The 23,547-nt window shown below is 39.4% G+C and overlaps 1 protein-coding gene across 1 annotated transcript in view; it reads left to right on the forward strand.

The window, feature by feature from the left end:
* Positions 1-23,547, forward strand: part of St8sia6 (ST8 alpha-N-acetyl-neuraminide alpha-2,8-sialyltransferase 6) — a 129,608-nt gene that overhangs the window by 76,143 nt on the left and 29,918 nt on the right. The window contains exon 4 of the mRNA XM_038335357.1: positions 20,190-20,276. Coding sequence (XP_038191285.1) covers positions 20,190-20,276 — 87 coding nt within the window. The remainder of the gene's footprint in view (positions 1-20,189; positions 20,277-23,547) is intronic.

A 23,547-nucleotide genomic window follows, 5' to 3' on the forward strand; every position in this document is an offset into this window, starting at 1 on the left:
CCTGTGGAAAGTCCAAGGCCCTCCCCCCTACATCCAGGCCTAGGAAGCTTTGCATCCAAATAGACTAGGGTTCCAAAAAGTCAGTACATGCAGTAGAAACAAGTCCCAGTGCCTTTATCAATGGCTTCTCAGTCAGCCCCCATTTTCAGCCACATTCAGAGAATTCAGTTTGATCGCATGCTCATTCAGTCCTTGTCCATCTGGATTTGGTGAGCTCCCATTAGAACAGGCACACTGTCTCAGTGGGTGGACCAACCCCTTGCGGTCCAGACTTCTTTGCTCATCTTCTCCCTCCTTCTGATCTTCAACTGGACCTTGGGGGCTCAGTCCGTTGCTCTGATGAGGGTCTCTGTCTCTAACTCCATCTGTCACCTGATGAAGATTCTATGGTGATATTCGAGATAATCATCAGTGTGACAGTGGGGCAAGGCCAGTTCAGGCACCCTCTACTCTGCTGCCCAACGACCTAGCTTGGGACATCCCTATGGACACCTGGGATCCCCGAGGGTAGAGATGGAGGAATGGGAGATATAGGAGCAGGGAAGAAGATATCTACATTAAGGGAGCCATTTTATGGTTGGCAACCTATATTTCTTAAATATACTTTATTTTTAAATGAATTACACAATCACAACACAATCGATCAAGAGCAGAAATATACATATAACAAGATTGACCTTAAATTTGTATCAATAAACCAAGATCCATACCAATGAAAATTATTCATATCTATATCATATCCCCCTTTAAATGGAAACAAACATTTATAGACAATATTTGGGAATATGGGCACAGTTTTGTCCATACTGCTTCCTGCTGACTGGGGGCACTGTTAATCAGGTCTTTTATGGTGTATCCTCTGTGGTAGGTTCATCTCAGTCAGCAGTTGGGTGAAGTAATTTTTTGAGGGTGTTCACGGCAACCTTTCAGGAGGGCGTGGTCTATCAAACCATATTTGTCTAGAAGCAATCCACAGGTTCTCATCTTCTGTGAAAACAAAATAAGAACCTATTTTCCCAAGCAACAAGTTTCTAGACCCAAATTCTGAAGTCAAGATACCTTTATAGTATACATGTTGGTTTAGCTTAGTAGCCCATACAATGAAATGCCTCTCTGTACTTAGCTCCTTTACAGTCAAAAAAATTCAAAGAAAACACTATAATATACATATCCAGACTCTCTGTGAATTTTCCATTTTTACATGGCTTATTTTTCTTTACTTTTTTAAATCTATGACTATACTCTGTTTCTTTAAAGACTTTAACCTTTTTTTGTAAAAACATTAACTTTATTTTATGACACCATCCTCCCTCTCTCTTTCTTTTTCTCTCTGTGTGTATGTGTGTATGTGCATGCATGTATGTGTGTGTGTGTGTGTGTGTGTGTGTGTGTGATTTTCTGATTTTGAAAGATCACCACTGTGTTATAAGGAGGCTACTTGTTTGTTTCCTGGCCGCCCAGACTCCAGAAATAATCACAAGGAAACTACATTATTTGCAGTACTGTTTGACTAATAGCTTATGCATATTTCTGGCTAACTTTTATATCTTAATTTAACCCATTTTCATTAATCTGTGCATCACCATGAGGTCATAGCCAACCAGCAAAGTTTCAGTGTGTTTGTCACCAGTAGAGCCTCCATGGCTTCTCCCTGACTCTGCCTTTCTTTCTCCCAGCATTCAGTTTAGTTTTTCCCACCTAGCTCTGTTCTCCCCTATCAGGCCAAGCCAGTTTCTTTATCAACCATTGGTATTCACAGCATACAGAGGGGAATCCCACATCACCACTGTAATCCCAGATCCTTTAATTAATACTCAATCATAGTTACTTGCCATCATTTTCACAGTGCAAACTGTATTATTTTAAATATTTGCTTCAAATGAAATGGAAAAATTGCCTTTTTGGTTAAGGTTAATTATGTGTTCATATCAGTCATATGAAAAAAGGTTTAGTGGCAAGATTATGACAATAGAAAGCATTACATGTAAAGACACTCTTAGATAATAATTACTTCCAATTTTAGAATAGCTACAAAGTAAACAAATGTTTGTTTTCAAAATCTCCCTCTGAATCCCTTATATATTATTTATGATAGTCAGACATCCAATATAGTTTCTGAAGGTCATCTTAGTGGCAATTGCCATTCCATAAAACCAGTAAGCCAGTGCAAGATGGTATGGGTGACTTTCCAGATTGTGACCTCTGCCTTGCATGGGTTGTGGATGTGATAGAGATCAACTGTTATGCCATGAAGTCTTAATATGGTCTTCATGTAGGACCTGCCACCTACTGTCAAGGGCTAGTATCATCTTGTCCCCTGTGTGAGGGAGATTCTTAGATGTAGTGAATCTACCGTGTCAAACAATGTCTTGAGGCTCCAATCTAGTGAGAGATGATGCATAGACACTCAGCTAAGCAGTTCACAAATTCCTGACCTGTGCAATTATAGATGCTTATTATTTTAAGAGAATAAGCTTTGTATTAATTGACCACATACTCATAGACAACTAATTCATTTCTCAATTTCTCAGTGCTTTGAATCATTATATTTTCATTACAATGCCAATAGTTGTTATGATCCTGGTCACCAACAGTGATGACCACAACTTTCTATTTTGTGGTTCCATGGTCTTGTAGCTATCTTAAGTACTTTCAATCATTATCCAGAGTAGGTTTTATTATTGTATCCCTCACATGTGACAAACGAGTTCCATGTGCTTTATTGGCTTGTAGAGCATCAGATAGTTATCATGGCTGAGCCAGAATTAATTTTTTAGGTTCTACTCTTAACATCTCTATGATACTACTCATTGTGAGAACAGGATCATAGCTCACAAATTTTGACAGAGAAAGGCATTTGATTTTATAATGTGAAGCTACTCAGAAGAATTCATCTCGAAATGCTACAGTCATATACTTCCTCTTTCATACTTATTTTCCTTAAACTTCTCTAATGTAACTACATTGATATAGTATTATTACCTTGCATGAGTTACTTTAGTTGCAACTTGGGTGATCAAGTGTCTTCTCTTGGTTAGGGCATGGTTGGTGGCTAACTATTGTCATTGTTCAGAATAAATATTTTGAAACTGTATGTTCGAGTCATATATTGTATTGTAATTTCAAAGACATATAGCAAATAGTATGTTTTTATGACAGCAAAAGGAGAGATGCCTTCAGTCTGTACCCTGGTGATATGCCTTAGATTGACATGGGAGCTTTCTCAAAGAACACGGACTTGAGAGTTCCTGAGTAAGGAGCATGTCTGTAAAGACATTCTTTTAAATTGTACTACTAGGTGTTTAATCTAGAGTATAGACTGAGCTACATCATACACTCATAACATTTTTCTCAGCTCACAGTATATTGGGACAGTTAATTATTTAAACATATTTGTGACACATTGGTTTTCCTTCTCATTTTTCAATACTTATTTCTCCTCATTTTCTCTCATTTTTGACATGGAGTATGTCCTGGGCTAGGTGTGGTAGCTCAGGCCTTTTAAGCTCAGCATTCAGGACACAGACGCAGACAATCCTATGAGTTTGAGGCCAGCTTGGTTTATATGCAGAGATCCAAGCAAGTCAGTGATACATAGTGAGACTCTGTCTCAAAAACAAAACAAAATATGCAATCAATCAAAAACTACCATCACTAACATCACCAATAACAACCAGCCAATCAACCAACCAACCATCCAAGCAAACAAACAAAAAACCAAAACCCAGCATGTCCTCCGTTGATCTGGACTTCCTCCTGAACTCCACTCTCCAGTTGTTGTTCCCCACCCATCTCATTTCTAGCTGTCTATCCTGGAACTGTCTCAGGCTTCTAACTTTGAAATTAACTTCAGTTCTTCTCTTTTCACAAAAGTACAATCAACCTGCCATTAAGCTTCAGGGACCACCATCACATAACATCCAGAGGCCAGAGATTTCCTACCACCATGCCCACTATGGTCTGAGTGTCTTTTGTCTTTCTTAACTATTCTGTCTTTCACATCTTTTCTCCCTTAGAGATTCATAACAATTACAACAGATAAATATTATTTTTGTTAGTCAGATTAGATACATTTGCTTCTAATATATTCCAATTTCACTTAAATAAAGTCAGAGTTTTATATAGGATACAAAAACCTTTTTTACAAAACTTTTTTATATGTAAAAATATATTCATGATATTTATTTATAAATATACATAATACTTTCATATACATACATATATAATGTACCAATAAAAGCAGAACAAAGCTATAGCATGCTAAGAAATTGACTGGGCATAATCAGCTAATAATTAACACAATATGTGGTTATGTTTTTAACACTAATAATTTTATGTAATAATAATGTCACAAAAAGGGGAATAAATCCATTTAGGAAGAATGTTTCTTTACATCATTGAAATAAACATAAATAGGAAGCTGACTTTTGTGTTAAGACTGTAAAATTGATAAAAGTCATTGAAATTTTCCATAAGATTAGACAAATGCCCTTAAGGTAAGAAAGATGTAAATGAGTCATGCATGTACCACAAAAGAAGAGTCACAAAACACACAGCAAACCAGTAAAATAGCAGCTGCAAATATAACTATATAAACAATGCCATTCCATCTGAATAGAGCGGAGATTGTCAAACTGTGATTAAAAGACATGACACAATCTTCTATTGTCTACAAAAGACAGACATTGGACTCAAAAGATAAAACAGACTGAGATTAACAGATGGTGTCATCCAGTGACCACAAGAGAACTGGAATAGCTTTAATGATATCAGACAAACTTGACATCTTTGGAGACAAGATTTCCCAACATAGCCCAGGATAGCCACAAACTAGTAATCTATGTGCTCCCGCTATCTGACTGTTATGTTCACAACCATTTTCACTGCAAAAAGTCTATTTAAACAAAATAGTAGCCACAGTGTGGTGGCACATGCCCAGCACTCAGGAGACAGAGGCAGGTGGATCTCTGTGAGTTCGAGGCCAGTCTGGTCTAGCAAGTTCCAGGACAGCTAGGGCTGTTACACAGAGAAGCCCTGTCTTTAAAAACCAGCACAAAGTAACAAACAGACAGACAAACAAAACAAAAAAGCAAAATAGTGTTAATGAATAAAGACAAAGATTTTCCGATGACTGAGAAACCGGTGTCTCAGGACTGTGTAATAACTATAAATGTGCATCCAATATCAGAGCACTGCAGTATGAGAAGCAAAGATTAGGTTTATAACCCCAAGTTGAGAGCTTGCTTAGTACAATAAGCTTCTAAATTGATTCTTAGAATTAGAAAAATAGGACAAAAAATAAAGGTAATTCAACTACAGTTGTGATATCAGCACTTTTATGACTGAGGCAGGTGAGTTTCTGTGAGTTTGAAGCCAGCCTGGCCTAGATAGTGAGTTCCAGGACACTTAGCTACAGAATGAGACCCTGTCTCAGAACTGTGCCTCTTTCACCTGCCAATACAAAACTCTAATATGTCACTATCAGTGGTGGATCAACTGAAGAGGTACAAGAAATGCTTGCTCAAAGAACACTATCGATCCACTAGATTGAATAAGTACCTCTGAATACCTGACTACAATAATATGTACCTCCTCAAACAGGAAACAGTGTCTAGGATAGTGTATGTGCTGGCTCATTAAAAAGTCAGTAGGTTTAAAACAGAAATAATACCAAGTGCATTAGCTAATCACAGTGGATTGAGACTCAAAATCAATAGCAGAAAAATGATTTTGGAAATTCACAAATATGTGAAAATTAAACAACACTTTCCTTGCATAATATGCCCAAGAAGAAATCAATATAGGAATAAAACACATTTGATATGAATGAAAACAAAGACAATAACTCAAATTTATGAAAAGCAACAGATGATAGGCAAGATCAAGGATTTCTCTTTGGCGATAAAAAAGCATTGTAAAACTATAACATTGTTGAATATACGTGTGAATATAATAAAAACATTGACTGGTACAGTTGCATGAGTGAATCACATATGCAAATTATATTTCAATAAAGTAGTTAACGTTTAAGTTTTCCTATGCTTACTGTTTTAGGGCTTTATTGCTGTGAAGAGACACCATGACCATGGAAACTCTTATAAAGGAAAACATTTAATTGGGGCTGGCTTAAGCTTCAGAGGTTTAGTTCATTGTCATTATGGTGGGCATCATGGCAGCGTGCAGGCAGACATGGTACTGGAGAGGTAGCTGAAAGTTCTACATCCAGATCCTCAGGGAGCAGGAAGAGAGAGTGACATTGGGTCTAGTGGACATTTGAGACCCCCCAAATCCCACCCCTTCATGATGCACTTCCTCCAACAAGGCTACATCTATTCTAGCAAGGACACACCTCCACTAATGTCTCTCCCTAGGAGACTTTGGGGTCACTTTCTTTCAAACCTCCATACCTACATCCACCTGGGGGTTTATTGTAACATGGCTTCTGGTCGTAGACCTGGGAAAAGGCCTGAGGTTCTGCACTTCCAACAAGCCTGTGCTATGTGATGCACGATTGGTAGCCGGAGTGAGGCTTAAGTGAGGCCCATGACTTCAGAGTTATTCTTCTTTCTGACCTTATCTACTGACTCCTTGGGAAGTGTTACCCTATCTTGGTCCTTGACTGTTCCTGCTCACCTTTCCTTCTTCTTGCCCTGAATGTACTCCTTATACCTGTTCCCCATACATGCACAGCCTAACTACCTCCTTCAAGCCTCTGCTCAACCCTTCTTTCCTACTTTAGGAGCTTTCCTAGCCTAGCCACTCTACAGAAATTACCACCCTGTCCTACTTTTCCCCCCTATTATCTTGTTTGTTTGCTATCCATTCCTTAATGCATAGAAAAACTTAAGCACAATATTAATCCACGTGTTAATGAGATTTACTGTGGTGTCCTCTCCTATTACAATACAAACATCACGAGAGCATAGATTTTATTTAGCTTGCTGTATTGTTGATGCTCAGAACAGTGACTAATACAGAGCAAGTGCCCAGAAAATATTTATCAAATAAATATTTGAAAATAAAAGAATAAGTACTGTAGGTATGCATAGTAAATGAATGGTACAAGATACATGAGGGAAGGGCCCCCTTTGCAGGTGTGAACCAGATGAATGTGAAGGCAAAGGGTTAACAGTCACTCGCACATGTCCCAAAAATCTTCCCCTCCAGCTGCTCTGGCTCCTTGACTGTTGTAACTCACTCATCCTGTATGATGCTACTCAAGGGATAGGAAATACTATATTATTGGTTCTTTCATACTGTTTGCAATATATAAGATATTTCTACAATTTGACACTAGACTGCTGGTTTCATCTCTGAATATCCACTTATATGTCTGTAAATTCATTTCCATAAGATTCAAAAGTAGGTCATCATTTTTATCTTCCAAAACCTCATATTTTAAGAGTGAATATGAAAATCTTAAACAAGATGTTCCTTCTTGGCTTATTTCTTCTTTGTATCCTGTTGATGTATTTGCATGCTGCAGATATCTATGCAGAAGGAACTTTCCAGATACTGGGTTACATTTTGTTTTCCTCTGTGAGGTTCTGATTTATTTTTACATTGTACCAAAAGATTTCACTGAAGCACAATCCAGCTATTCCCAGATAATGCTGAGAAATAGGCTTGCATTTGTCTTATGCAGTTCTTACTGTCCATCCATGGCTGGATGGTCTCTGTGTTTTAACTTCTATGGTATTCCTGGAGTTCGTTAGGATGGATTGCCTTAGTTGGGATTCTCTAATTATGGTCATGCAGGGAATAACTGACAAGAAGAGGAGAAAGTAGGAGGACTTCTAGAATACATTACCCTGGGTCTCTCTTTGGGCGTGGAGGGGCATGACTACATTTCCTGTCATGGACCACAGTTTCTGGTAAGTGGCCCTGTGCTGGTTAGACTTTTTTGTCCCTTTGACACACAGCTCGGGTCATCTGGGAAAATGTCACCATCAAACTGACTCATAGGCTACCCTGAGGTGCATTTTCTTGATGAGTGATTTGATTGATGTGGGAAGACCTAGGCCTTTGTGGACAGTGTCGGCTGGGCAGATTGTCCTGGGTGCTACAGGAAAGCAGGCTGAGGAAGCTACAGGGAACAAGCCAGTAGGCAGCATTCCTTCATGGCTTTTGCTTCTGCCTCCAGGTTCCTGCCTTGATTCCGGCCCTGACTTTGCTTCATGATAGACTATAAACTGTAAGATGAAGTAAGCCCCTTCCTCAGCATGGTGTTTATCACAAACTAAGACCGGACCTCTTCACCTGCCACTCTAGCTCTTTCTGGGGACCCAATAGATGTGAGATGATAACAGCTTCTCCTAGTCTACCTCTTTCCTAGCCCTACTGTGCGTCACCAATTAGTACAGCCCTTATCACAACGTCCCATCTGGCTAGGATCTGGACTATTCCCTCCCAGTTTACTTAGGTTAGTCACAGCTTGTAGAATTTCCTTCCATCTATCTTCATAGTAAGTAAAAATACCCCCCAATTTTAATTTCCTGGGACAGAGAAATCATCCATTCATTTAAAAAAAATCAATGTCAGCCGGGCGGTGGTGGCACACGCCTTTAATCCCAGCACTCGGGAGGCAGAGGCAGGCGGATCTCTGTGAGTTCGAGACCAGCCTGGTCTACAAGAGCTAGTTCCAGGACAGGCTCCAAAGCCACAGAGAAACCCTGTCTCGAAAAAACCAAAAAAAAAAAAAAATCAATGTCAGACATTTTCAAATAATGTGCTATAGTACCCTGGAGACTTCATCTGGGCTGTGGACAAGTACACTGGTATTTTTAGGAGTTAATTTCGGAAGCTGTTCAGTAATATTTATTTAGCCTGTCAGAAAGTCATTAAAAGTTATGGTGAAAATGAAAGTTTGAGATACCCCCCTTCCATGCTGGTTGACAATACCCATAGCATTCTAATTGGAAGTTAGAGTTAGATCATACAGAGTCGAAAAGCAATGTGAGTCGAAGTCTTCCGTTGTGGATGAAAGTAGCTGAAGCAACAGTGCTATTGCGTGGCTCCACTCGTTCAATGGCCACATGCTTCTTTTCATTTAGGTTCCATGGTTTTAAAAAAGTCTTTCCCAGTAAAAACGATTTTATGTGAGGACTAAATATCTCACAATACTGCATTACCTTATAGGATTCATTTATGCACTTATTTATTTATGTTTGTGTGTACGTGTTTGTATTCACATGTCAGAAAATGTTCATACAGGGGCCAGAAGTCAAAATTAGATATTTTCCTCAATCACCCGCTACCTTATTCTTTGAGGCAGAGTCTCTCACTGATGCTGGTACTTACTGATGCAGCTAGACAGGCGTCCTCCTATTTCTACTTCCCCAGAACTAGAACCGTGATGTGTGCTGCCATGCCTGCTTTTTATGTGGGTTCTAGGGATCAAGCACAGGTCCTCACGCTTTGGAAGCAAGCAATTTTCAGACTAGTCATTTTTCTGGCCCCAAAGGTCTTATTCATGAAGAGATGAGCTCTGCTAATGGCTGCAAATGATTTTGAGACACACAGCATCACACAGCAGCTAACATGGTAGTAATGAACAGCCCCTACACACTTCAGTGGACATGGTAGGTTGGCATTCAGCCCAAAGAGACACTATGAGAAATTAAATGAGTATCACAGATGGGCAAATGGGACTAATAAATGAATAGCCCCAGGATAACTTTAAGGTACCTAATAAGTATCCAATAAATACTTAATGCTTCAATTAATTACTCATATATTAAACATTTTAAAGCCCATTTTTTATCTTAATTGGCATAAAGCAAGTCACAGCATGTCTAGCTTCATCTTCAAAAAGACATTTATTGAAAAAAAACGAGATATTTAATATGGTATTTATTTAACGTCATTTATTATGTTATTTATAATGTATCTCATTTTTGAGTATTATTAATGATGACTTAAGTAGATAGTATTTATTCTACTGAAATAACTTGCTACATTATTTAGAGTGATTTATTGTGTGTGTTGGGACCAGAAAATGTTTCTGATGAGATTAATTTTCAGTTTCATTATAAAAATAGATGAGATGCGACATGATATATTAGCAAGACAACTGGAATGTAAATCAAAAGCGCTTAATTCTTAGTCCATCCACTTACGATGCAAAATTGAGGAAGCTGTTTGCCTCTGCAGACATTTTAGCATTTTAGCTTTAATTTTTGTAAAAATGGGAGCCACAGTTCTGCTTCTCAAGACTTTAGGGTAGCATTTGGACCTTGTAAACCCAAAGCCCGCTCTAAAGTCACAATTTCATGGAGCTACTTTATCAGCAAAGTGAGATAGAGTATGTAATGACATCTTCCAATTTAACAGAAGATGTGCATCCCTAAACTAAATGATCCGACTTCTGTCTTAGGGTTTTATTGCTGTGAAGAGACACCATGACTATGGCAATACTTAGAAAGGAAAGTATTTAGTTGGGGCTGGCTTACAGTGCAGAGCTTTACTCCATTATCATCATGGTGGGACATGGTGGTGTGTGTGTAGATATGGTGCTGGAGAGGTGGCTGAGAGCTCTACATCCCAATCCACAGGCAGCAGGAAGAGAGAGTGACACCAAGTCTGGCTTGAGCTTCTGAAACCTCAAAACCCAACCCTAGTGACACGCTTCCTCTAACTATACATGTTTCTGTCATAGAGCTATTTTAGTAGTAAATGGCAAATTTAATGTTTACAAACTAAACTTGGTATGGAGGCGGGAATGATTTAAAAATGGTTTAAATCATTTAATAATGATTTTTAAAAAGATTGATTATTTTAGTAAAAGCCAAGTAAAAATATGTTCAACTCAAGAGAATTCACACCAGATCTTAGTGAACACGAAATCATTTTTAATATCACGGGGTAACAATTGCCATTTGGATCCTTTAAGGTAGTTTTGTGTGAGTCTTCGAGCCACTCTGAGTCAGTTTTGTTGATGATTCAGGTGTAGCCACACCTGTATTCCTTGGCATGGCTCTGGAATTACAATGGAGAGTGGCTATTGGTGAGTTAGGCTAACATCACACAGCTATGAGGAAGTGTAGGCCTCACAGTGAACTTTGGCACAAGGAGCAGAAGACAACCCATTTTTTTCACCACATTTGCCAACTCCTGTGGTGTGAATGGTTCCACACTGGCCAATTTCAAGCCACCCATGGTTTATCAAACTGTTCACAACAGTCCTGAAGTTAAACAGCCAGGCTATCATATGCAATGGCTCCAGCTAGTGAGAGAACATGAAGGAAGGGAAGACAGGCTGCCCACACCCACCCTCCACCAACAATGAGGATCAAGAAAGATTACGTACTAGCAAGTCCAAATGTTAACCAAACTGACGTAGGAGACATGAGCTGAATGAGAAATGTCCTTGACAGGCTTCTGTGTTTAAACATTTGGTTCCTGGATGGTGGCACTATTGGAGGAAGTTTTGGAGCCTGTGGAACAGGGAGCCTGGTCAGAAAAGACCTCTAAGAAGGCTTTAGGGGCTCAAGTTTGGCTTCCTTCCTCTGTCTTCCTGCCTCTAGGTTCACTGAGAGCTGAGGAAGTGGCTCTACCTCGTGTTTCTGTCACTCTGAATGCTATTACATCCTTTGTGGCACAACGGACTCTCTGAAACGATGAGCCCAAGTGGTTCCTCCCTTAAGTAGTTTTGGCCAGGTATTTCATCATATTGAAAAGGAGTGTACTGTATTCTCTAGTTGCTAGAGGTTAGATCTTTTCTGCAGAGCTGCAGAATCATTCCTCCATAGCCTGTGTGAAGAATCGAGTAAATTCTATAATGGCTGTTTGGAATTCCAAAAGGAAGCTAAATTCAGTCAACATATGAATGACTTACAGATTGAACAAGTCAGTGGAAGTTGGTACTGGGGGCTTTATTAAGTAGAAGATATAAAGCATGAGGTCTGGAAATGTTGACTTGAGCTTCTTTGGAGTAACTGACGGTCTCATTTCACACTTGTGTTTAAGTACAACTTTCCTAAGATAATGAGTATGTCCATATGTCTTAGAGATTGTGCTGGGCTGGGAACGGTGAGCCTGACACACCCTTTGGAGAAAACATAGGGAAGGCAACCAAGACGCTAGAAATTCGGTGTGAGAAGAGCCATTGAGGAACACTGGTCAAGGTACTCTGCGGGTTCATGAGAACCAGCTCAAGCTGTCCAGGAAACTCTAAAAATCTTACCTTTTAAAATATATTCCAAGTTCATGATAGAATTCCAAATATCAGATATTTGATCCAAGACAAGGGTTAATAGAATATTGCCATGTATCATCATCATAGCAAAATACAATTCTTGAAATTCTTACTTTGTTGCTGTGCATATGATATGTGTGGACAGGCACGGACATTCATGTCATGGCACTGGTGGAGGTCAGAGGGCAAATTTGTGGAATCCATTCTCTCCTTCCACCTCCGGAATCTAACACAGGTCACCAGGCTTTCAAAACCAGTGCCTTTACCCACAGAACCATGTCTTCGGATATCCTAAAATATAATTTTGGAGCAATTATGAACACTTGAAAAGTTTTTTAAGGAATAAATAAGTTATGTTTACCCCAAACTGAATGTATAATTTGAAGGATCTTTGCATTCACATCCACCATGAATATAACAAAGGTTCTGAACCTGTCAATAACCTGCAAACATTTTCTGGGCCATTTTTGCAATACATACATCTCCTCCACGGCGTCCCCACTTCTGCATGCCAATCCCGTCCCTAGATGACTTCTGGTCCACTTTGTCATTCTGGTCAAGTTTGCATTTTTCTGATGCAGCCTGAGCCTTATTTTCTTTTTGTTTCTGGCTTCTTCCCTTTGTTGTAATTATTCTGAGGTTTGTCTATCTTGCTGCCATAACAGTACAGTAGTTCATTCCTTTGCACTGCCAAATCAAAGCAGCATATTCCATTACAATGTATATACAACAATTTTGTGCAACCCTTTTGGATTACATTGGACTGCTTTCAATTTTTGTCTGGTACAAATAAAGTTGATTTCACCAATTGTATTTGGGTCTTTGTGTGGATGTGTTTCTGTCTCTCTTGAATATTAAACACCCTAGGAGAATGGTAGCAGGGTTTTCATAATATGTTTATGTTTAAGTTTTGAAGGAACTGCAAAATGGCTCACTAAAGTAATAGTCTATTTTACATTCCCACAATAAGCATGAGAGTTCTGGGTGCTCTGTGCTTGCCAAACTGTGTATGATTCATATTTTTAATTTTAGCCATGTTAGTTGATGCGCTGTGGCATAGCACTGTGGTTTTAATTTGACTTTCTTAGTAGCTAGCATTGTTAAGTATCTTTCCATGTTCTGTTTTGTTGCCACCTATTATCTTTGACAAAGTGTCAATTCAAATCTTTTGCACATTTTTATAGGCTTATTTTGTCTCATTGTGAATTTTGAGAGTTCACTACATCCTCATTCCTTTAAATTTTTTAAATTTTTCTTTATCAATCGTACCACAAGGACATGAGCTCAACTATGTTCATAGCAGCATTGTTTGTCAAAGCCAGAACCTGGAACAACCTAAATTCTCCTCAACTGAAGAATAGATAGATAAAGAAAATGTGGTACAATTACAAAATAGAATACTACACAGCAGAAAAAAATAATGAAATCTTGACATTTCCAGGCAAATGGATGGATCTAGAAAATATAATATTGAGTGAAGTAATCCAGACCCAGAAAGACAAATATAATATATACTCACTCATAAGTGGCTTTTATATATAAAGCAAAGAAAAACCAGCCTACAATTCAAAACCCCAGAGAACTTAGACAACAAAGAGGACCCTAAGAAAGACATACATGGATCTAATCTACATGGGAAGTAGAAAAAGACAAGATCTCCTGAATAAATTGTGATTGTGGGGATCATGGGAAAGGGTGGAAGGGGAGTGGGGAGGTAGGGACGGGAGCAGAGAAAATATATAGCTCAATGAAAACAACTAACTTTTTTTCTTTATAATGTTTTCCAATTATAATCTTTTTATTTGATATTTAATTTATAGATTTCTTCTTTTAGTCTGCTTACTACATACATGCCTCGGCCTAGGGATATGACTCTGTGGGTAAAGTGCTGGCTTAGTGAGCCCAAGAACCTTAGTCCAGATCCCAGCACACATGTTAAAAAGGAAGGGGTGGCCGGTCAAGCCTACAACTGCAGTGCTGGGGGAGGAGACAGGGAGATCCCGGGCCTTGCAGAAAGAACAAGTTCCAGGTCCTGTGAGAAACTCTGTCTCAGAAAGTGGGGTGGAGAGCCATTGAGGAAGACACCTGAGGTAGATTTCTGGTATCTACACAGATACTCACAGACAAGCATAACTGCTCACACATGTGGATGCATACACACCACACATGTGTGCACGCGCACACACACACCTCACATACATGCTCCTCACCTACACACATGTTCCTCACACATACAAACACACATGAATCACACAATGGACCTCTCATTCATATACACACATCTCTTATGCACACATACATCGTATACCACACACACTCACACACACACACTCACACACACACACACACATACTGAGGTACCATCAAGGTTTTTTCTCACACAGCTCTTATATCTAGGTTAGTAAACTATTTAGAGGTAATCTTGGATATTGGGCAAGATGAAAGTTGCTGGTTTGTTGTTGGTATCACTACCTGTTGTTCCAGCAGTCATTGTTGAAAAGATTATTTTTCTCTTGGCACAGTCTTGTGGAATACCCCTACTAGATTTCCCATTCTTTCAATAGTTCATTTTTCAGTCTTACTGATCACTGGGTGATGCAGCGTGTCCTGAATTCGGGTAGTGCAACTCAGCTTTCTTAGTTTTTTTATCCTGCAGGCTACATTTGATCTTTCAATTTCTATGTGAACTTTAGACCTGACTTTTTATTTTTGTTTTATTTCTCGAGACAGGGTTTCACTGTAGCTTTGAAGCCTGTCCTGGAACTAGCTCTAAAAGACCAGGCTGGCCTCGAACTCACAAAGATCCATCTGCCTCTGCCTCCCGAGTGCTGGGATTAAAGGTGTGTGCCACCACCACCCAGTTTAGACCCGCCTTTTAAAATTTTGTAAACAGGGTCTTTCTATGTATCCCCGACTACCTGAAAACATGCTGTGTCATCCAGAGTAGCCTCAGGCTTGGGTGGCTTCTACCTTCTCTCTCTAGAGTGCTATAATTTGTTCCTTAATTTATCTTTAAAAAAACAAAACACTGATGTAATTTTTATTTCAATTCACCAAAATCTCCAAATAAAGTTTAAAAATTGACAGTCTTGAGACTTCTGACCAATGGGCATGGTATTTGGCTCCATTTACTTAAATTTAAAATTTCTCTTTACAGTATCTTGTACTTTTAATGCACAAGACTTGTACATTTTGATCAAATTTATTCCTCCATATTTCATATTTTTAAATATCAATTTATGCAAGGATATTGCTAGTCCTGGTTCCAATTATTCTAGGCTCTTGCACAGTGAGAGCGAATATTGATTAAGTGCTCTGAGTTTGTATCTTTCAGATTTGCTAAGTTGCTCATTTTAGTAGCTTTCGCGTAGACCCAGTCAATGACACTGTTATCTCTGAGCTCTGAGTAGAGACAATTTTCCTTCCTTCTTTTAATCTGGTGACTGTGTTTCTTCCTCTTACATTGTTATACTGGCTAAACCCCCAGAGCAAATGGAAGACAGCTTGGGAGAGTGGGCATCCTTCCATCTTCCTTGTCTTGGGAACCTTGATCATGAATATGATCTCAACCATAGACTGTTTTTGTGGGCACCTGTCATTGTACTGCGAAAATTCCTTCTGCTTTTAAATTTGCGGATTTTTTTGGTGTCTGTGTGTGTGTGTGTCTGTGTGTGTGTGTCTGTGTGTGTGTGTGTCTGTGTGTGTGTGTCTGTGTGTGTGTGTATGCGTGTTGAATGTTAGGCTGGCTGAAAGCTGTTTTTACTTTCTGTGTTAAAATTATCAGTGGGTTCTTCTCCATTACTACATCATGTAGTGAGCTGCATTGGTTGGTATATCTCATACCAACCATGTATTCCTAACACTTATTCATGCAACCTTACTCTTCTTATGTACCATTGCATTTAATTTATTAAGTTTTCGTTGAACATTTTTGTTATGTGTGCTTATAAAGAGTATTTGTATATTTTAAAATAATATTTTTCTTCTGACTTTGGGATCAGAGCAGCACTGTTCCCAGAGAGTAGGTTGGGAGATGCCCAGCCCTTCAGGTTTCTTGGAGGTTTTGTGGATGTATAGTTTGTATTAACAGTCCTAAAATATTTGATAAAATCCATGACACTGTTGTGTGCCTATTTTCTGTTCAGAAAGCATTTTCATTGCAATTTTGAAACAGCAGTGATACTAGCCATCAACTGTTTTTTCTTGAGTGGGTTTTGGTGGTTTTACCTTTTAGTAAGTACATCCAGTATATCTAAGTCAGCCAAACTGTTGCTGCATTATCTTACCATTAGGACAGTTCTTCAAGCTCTCATTCCCGACGTTGCTCATTTGTATTTTCTCTCACTTTCCTTGCTCAGGCAGGGAAGGAACAGGTTTATAAGTATTCTTTCTGATCTTACCCTATCTTCATGGTAATGGTCCTTACTCATTAATATTGATTTTATATAGCAATATTTCTTGTTTGGACTATACTGTGGCTAAAGCCACTCAAACTTTGTTTTAATTATCTCTACTGTCGTTATCGTTTTATAACTCCTTTTACGCACTTGGCTTGTTTGATGTTCGTCTTGCAAAAAAATATACTTTAGCTTTTTAACACATTCAGTCTGTCATTCTCTGCCTTGTGATGGGTGTGTCTAGATCATTTACATGTTACTGGTCATGTGGCAATATTTATTCTACCCTATTACTATTTGTTTTTGATTTACCTGTTCTTTGCTTCTTTTTATCTGCTTCCTTTTGCTTTGCGTATTTTTATGACTGCGTTTGTGTGACTGACTTTGTGTTAGAACAAACATCCCTTTTTCCTACCGTAGTCACCTTTCAAAAGCTTTTTTACACCTCTGCTCCTGCTTGTTGACTCCACCCTTGCCATCTAGGCATTGCCCTATAATTGTGATTATATTTATTTTACAAATGCTATAATGATTTCCCTCCATTATATTGCTATCTTTATTTTAAACTGTCAATGTTTCTTTGCTTTTTAATTTTTTCCTTAACTATATTGTGTGTGGGGGGGGTAGGGGGTGCACATGCCAAAGGACAGAGATCAGTTTTGGGTAGCATCCTTTGAAAGGCTGTCCACCTCCTTTGAGATAGGGTCTCTTAGGGCTTTGGTCTTACCAAACAGACTGGATTGGTGGCCAGCAAGCTTTAGGAATCCTGCTGTCTGTGCATTCCTGCCAGGAATACAAACATGGGTGCCATCCTAGCTGTCATTTTTACCTGGATTCTGGGACTCAGACGCAGGTCCTCACGCTTGCTAGGCAAGCTCTTTCCTGGCTGAGCCATCTCCCAGCTGTCAGTTGCCTTTTAAAGAAATGTAGGAAAGAACGGAAAAGGTCCCTGTGTGTGTTCACATATCCTCTTTCTAGAGCTCTTCATTATGTTTCGCCAGCCCGGACACCCATTCGCCCTCATTGCTCTGCTGCCTGGAGTCTTCTTCCAACACTGCTGCTGACAAAGTCTTTATCTTACCTTCATTTTCTGGGAAGATTTTCTGAGTATAGAACTCTAGAACGAGCTTTGGCTGGCCCCATTTTATGATTTATGTCACTGTTCACTGCCTTCCAGCTCCCATTGTTTCTAACACGAAGCATGCTGCAGGCTGTGCTTTCTTCATATGTACTGTGTTGTACTTCATAACAACTTAGGCTTTTCTCTTTGCTGCTGCTAAGAACTTACTCTTATGTTGTCATTTCCTTCATGTTTCTTGTCCTTTGTGTGTGTTGGGCTTCTTAGGTGTGCAGCTTTATAGTTTTCATTGGTTTTAGAGATAAATCCCATCAGACTTCAAAGATGCTCTCCCTCTCTGTTAGGAGGACTAGAATTATTCATACATCAAACCATTCGAGGTTGTCCATGGCTATTTTTCTTTTCTTTTAAAAGTTTACATTTACTTCTCAATACATTCAAACAATATAAGATCTTGATACAGTTCGAACCCATGACCCTTCTGCCTCGGTGCCCCCTGCATACTGGAATTATAGGCTTGTACTACCAGGCCCAGCTTGTTCACATTTCCATTAGTTTTCCCCATTTGTTTTTTAATTTTCAATACTTTTTATTGCTCAGTCTTCAAGTTCACTAACCTGAACCATACATCATAAAACATTTCATTTCTTTTGTCTTATAAATATCATGCCAATAAAATTTAGACATTGGTACATCTAGTTTGATGATAAGACAATAGCTTTCTGTCTCCTTTATCTTCCAATTACACTTTATATTGGCTTCAAGTGCAAATGCAATTCTCATTGATTTAATTAGATGTGTGTTTGGCCTTCCTACTCCCTTACACTTTTTCTCTGACGGAGCTTAGTGAACACAAGTAGTTTGCTTACCTTGGTTCATGGGCTCTTGTATGTACCGTGTTCTGATTGTCCCGATAACATTCTGAAATGATTTAAAGCCTTAGTAATTGATAGGACTGACTTCTCTAGACAAGAAAGATGTCACAACACTGAATCTCTTAAAGATCCAGAAATGAGAATGCCTAATGGGTATTTCTTTCAAGTTTAGCAGTCATTTGCAAAAGGTCTTGTAGAGGCAGGTACTACATTTCAGCCAGAAATAGCTCATCTAGACAGTTTGGGCGTCAGAGTGTGGCTCTTATGATGTAGTGGGCTAAGATGAGTACTTGACCCATGCAGTGATCTGAGTCCACTGTGTGGGAAGCTGTGCACCTAAAACTATTTTTAATCTTCTGGTGGAATCTTTGCTTTGCTTTGCTTTGCTTTCAGTATTCACTATGTTCTTAGAAGATTTTTCTGGGTTCATCGGCAGAGTCAGTGGGAACCAAGTTGATTCCTTGATGCTTGTTACTTGTATTGTTAGAGGGAGAAACCCCAGAGGAAGGTAAATTTCAGCTACAAAGGCGTTCTGTGGTTAACTACACCCCTGCCTGTCAGAAATCCTTCCATTTAGAGATAACCTTGGGGAGACTTCATTTCCTTCTCATGGGTTATGGACTCATTCTACCAGGAAAAACTGTGCTCAACTTTTTTTCCCACACACTCACCAGCACATTCTCCCTCTCTCCCTCTCTCCCTCTCTCCCTATTTCTCTCTCTCCCTCTCTCCCTTTCTCTCTCTCTCCCTCTCTCCCTTTCTCTCTCTCTCCCTCTCTCCCTATTTCTCTCACCCTCCCTCTTCCTCTCCCCCCCCCCCTCTCTCTCTCTCTCTCTCTCTCTCTCTCCCCTCGCTGTTACACGGCTTTGATCTTAATGGCTGGCAACCTGATGGCTGAGAGACGAATGGAAAGAAAACTCAAGGTGTTTTTTTTTCTCAACTCAGAGAGATATTTGCATTTCAAATGAGCACTCTTAAAGATGAAACAGCATTCTGTGTCTTAGGAATTAATACTTAATGGTGGAATTGAGAGAGATCTAAGGGGACTGGGATCTTTGGCCCACGCCTATCTTATCAGACTGTGTCACAGTCTATAGCTTTTTATGCCTGTATTCAGCTTTCTCACCATAGCCCAGTCTGGGCTTTTAATGTGTTGCAGAAAATTAAAACCTGATGATTATGTTTGTGTGTGTGTGTGTGTGTGTGTGTGTATGACCATGTGTGAGTGTGTGTAGGGAGTTCTAACTACATATTTCTATGTGAAGCTATTAACAGAATCCAAACTATAGGTTCATGATCAGCATTTAGAAAGTATTTATCTGTTGTTGAGTTAAAGTTAATATAAAATTGCTTTGTGTATGTGTATGTGAGAAAGACAGAGATAGACAGAGGAAAAGAGACACACAGAATTTTTCACTGGTTGTAATAGGAAACTTGACTTATGAGATTTGTATATATATTCTTAAACCAGGATAATAATAATAATATCAAATTTCAAGCTGTATGCTCCTCCATGCTTAGGAGCAAGCATGATATTTAATTATTTCTGCTGATTTCAGGGCTAAAATGAGGAGATTTTCAGTGTCTCCAGAATGGTCCATGTGAGACTTTCTTATCTAATCTCGTTGATATTCAACTCCCAGGTATTCTGAGGATGACTACATTCAGATCATCACTAACATACAGAAATGCCCATGGAGACGGCACGCAGAAGAATATGAAAATTTCAGGTAAAAAACAAATTTTCATGAATAAAATGAGTGAAAAAATACATCATTTGATTTTTCCGGAATAAAAGCAACATGTTGTTAAAAAGAAAAATGGAAGGGGCTAAGGGGACCCCAGAAGAGCTGAACTCTACAGTCTTTGGAAACTGTTGTATTCTATTCCCATGGCTGATGCAGGCATTTACAATTTTGCTACTGGAATTAACTCCAAAGAAATCAGAGTTTAAAAGAAAGTTTTTATTGTGCCATTTACTGTGGATTAAATTGAGGTCAGCTTTTTGTGTCATTTCTTCTTGCTCAATATTTATTTTGTAAATAAAATGTTATCGCATTAGAAGATTCTGGAAAAGCATAGAAGGAAGAGAAGTGCCCATGAGCCCATAGCTTTAGTACAAAAACTGGACTGAGGAGATGGTTCAGGGTGTAAAGGACTTGCTGTGTACACGTGAAGACCAGTGTTCAAATCCCCAGAACCCACATAAGAAGCAGGGCATGGTCCTGTGTACTGGTATCCCCAATGCTGTGGGGAGTGGAGACAGGAAGATCACTGGACTTGCTGGCCACTAGACTAGCTCCAAGTTCAGTGAGAGACCCCGTCTCAAGGGAATAAGATAAAGAATAATAGAGTCAGGCACTAAGCATCCTCCTTTGGCCTCCATGTTTATACACACTCACAAGTTAACACACCACATACTTATACACCAAGTATACACTCAAACTTAAATAAATTGAAGACTAATAATGTTTTTTACTTTCTACATATCATCTTCTAACTTTTTTTCCTCTAGTTTTTATACCACAAGCAGCATTCGGGGGTCCGAATTTCTCTAGCTATTAACTCACTGAAGTGCCGTCAATTTGGCAAAATAATGCTGCCAGTCCACCATTCAAGAGCCATCAGCAGGATGGATGCATTAGCTTATCCCTGTATCTCTTGCACTAAGGCAGTGACAGGAGGATTGCCACAAGTTCTAGATCTACATAGCGGGTCCTAAGCATAACAAGAGATTTTCAGCCAGTCAGTTAATCAATCAATCAATCAATCAATCAATCAATCTACCAATCAATCAGTTATCTTTACTCCTAATGCTGTTACATTTACAGCTAGGTCATTTGTCTCTTTGTGCTTTCCCAGTCATGATTATTCTAGTGTGTTGGTTTGGTTTATTGACTATACCCTAACTCTTGGCTCTGCATTCTGCACAGCATTTGGCCTGTGCTAAACTGTTTTATCATGTGATCTGGAGGCTTGACTTTCTTTGCCCACAAGCCAACCGTCTCCATTAAACAGTATGTCTTTCTTAGCACCAAGACTTTGCTCCCCTTTTCATGGAAAGGCTGTCCCCCTTGCCCGTGTGTGATAGGCTCTTCCTCTCCCCGCTTCCCTCAGTATGCTCTGAGTGGAAACCCAGTAAGAGAAAACTTCCAGTTAATCTCCACTGGGTAAAAGAGTAACTTTTTGACTAAGTCACAGCACAACATGAGTCTCTGCTCTCTGTTGGATAGACATGTGGATGTTTCCTATCAGGGTTTCCTATCAGACCCCATCTCACATTGGCCTCCTTTCTACTGTGGTTTCATAAGTCATGCTGTCCCCAATTGTGCATGTTGAGGAGGGGAGGGTTGATCTTAGAAAGTTCGGGAGTCAGAACATGGTTGGGAAAAGTAGGTCAACAGGTCACATGTCTTTCAAGGTTTACCTGGTCCCTGGTCCTTTTCCTCTGCTTCTCAACAGTTGTGAGGTGATGAAGTTCTTCTACTGCATGCTCCACCGAAAACATGATCCTTTGACCAAATCCTCTGTGACTGTGAGCCCTCCCAAAGAAGAAAAACATAAAAAAAGAGAATTCTTCACTTTAGGGTGTTTTGTCAAGTATTTTATTTATAGCTACACAGAAGTAAATCATACACACTCAGATAGGGATTCCAGTTTAACTGTTTGAGCTCAAAGATATTTTGTCTTGTGCTGTGCAGCTCAGGACCAGACTTGACACCTGAGAGAAAATTGTACCATCATAAGCTAAGCTAGTGAGTGGAAATAGAGTTAGATTTTAAGAGACCATTATAGAAGGCAGGGTGGACAAGAGACGAAGAGGGGACACCTGGCCTGAGCTATTGAAGATCAGTCTAAGCTACTTAGCTAAAAGACAGGGAAAGTGTCTGCAGTAATCAAAGTTGGGCTTTGAGCTTCTTTGCTTCTGACCATGGATTCAATGTAAGCCTCCTGAGAGTAAGGCAAGAAGAACAAGGTGCATGGGCCACCTGTGTGAGGCACTGAAAGCCATGGAGGCAGGGGAGGCAGGGTCTGAGAGCAAAGGAGGAGAGAGCCCAGCCTCTGGGGCTGCTCATTCTCACAAGATACTTGTTAAATGTCAAAGGGCCAAGAGGCAGAGATTTAAGCAGAGCTTCCAGAATCCTTTGGAAAGGCCAGTTCTCAACAGGACTGGAGCCTAAATTAGAATGATTTCCATTCTTGGCTGGATTTAGGGAGATCTGCCCTTAGCCCGGATAACTAATGGAAGCAGAAAGTAAATCCTCTCTGAAAGAAAGGAGGGTTATTCAGAGACTGAAATTGACTTTGAGTGTTCTCACACACAATCTGACACAATTAAAATAATATTTTCTAGTAAAGATATTCCTCTTATCCTCTTCCTTTTGAAGACAAAGGCTATTATGTTCCAGGCTGGCCTTAAACTGGCTGTGTAATCAAGGATGACCTTGGACTCCTAATCTTCCTACCTTCACTTCCAGAGTGCTGGGTTTACAGGTGTGCACCACCACTGTATTGTGTTTTTGTGGTACTGGATTTTGAACCCCGAGGTTTTCATGCGTACTAGCTAAGAATTCTACAAACTGAGCTACATCCTCAGCCCCCCTTAAACACAAATCAGCAGTCTCTTTAAAGCTAAAGTTGCACGATGAACATCCCTGCTGTATATTATGATGGATGAGAACTGTATGATAGATGGTACCATTTTGCCTTAGTACCATTTTCACATAAAGAGTGAATCAGTAACCATGGTGATTACCCAGCAGCCTATCTATCCATCCCTTCAGGGCCAGTTGAAGTAAACATCTGGGGCTACACCACTTCTTGTTTGTTCCAATTCAAGAGGATAGTCACAGTGACATTTATTCATTTGCTTGAATATGTATTATATTATAATGCTTATTTTATGGATATATTTGTTAGCTAAATGATGCAAACCCTCAACAGAAGTTTGTGCAATTAAATTATAATAACCAAATCTTGGAGCTTCTGCCTATTTATAAA

This window comes from Arvicola amphibius, chromosome 6 (assembly GCF_903992535.2).
Source record: "Arvicola amphibius chromosome 6, mArvAmp1.2, whole genome shotgun sequence".
Lineage (NCBI taxonomy): Eukaryota > Metazoa > Chordata > Mammalia > Rodentia > Cricetidae > Arvicola > Arvicola amphibius.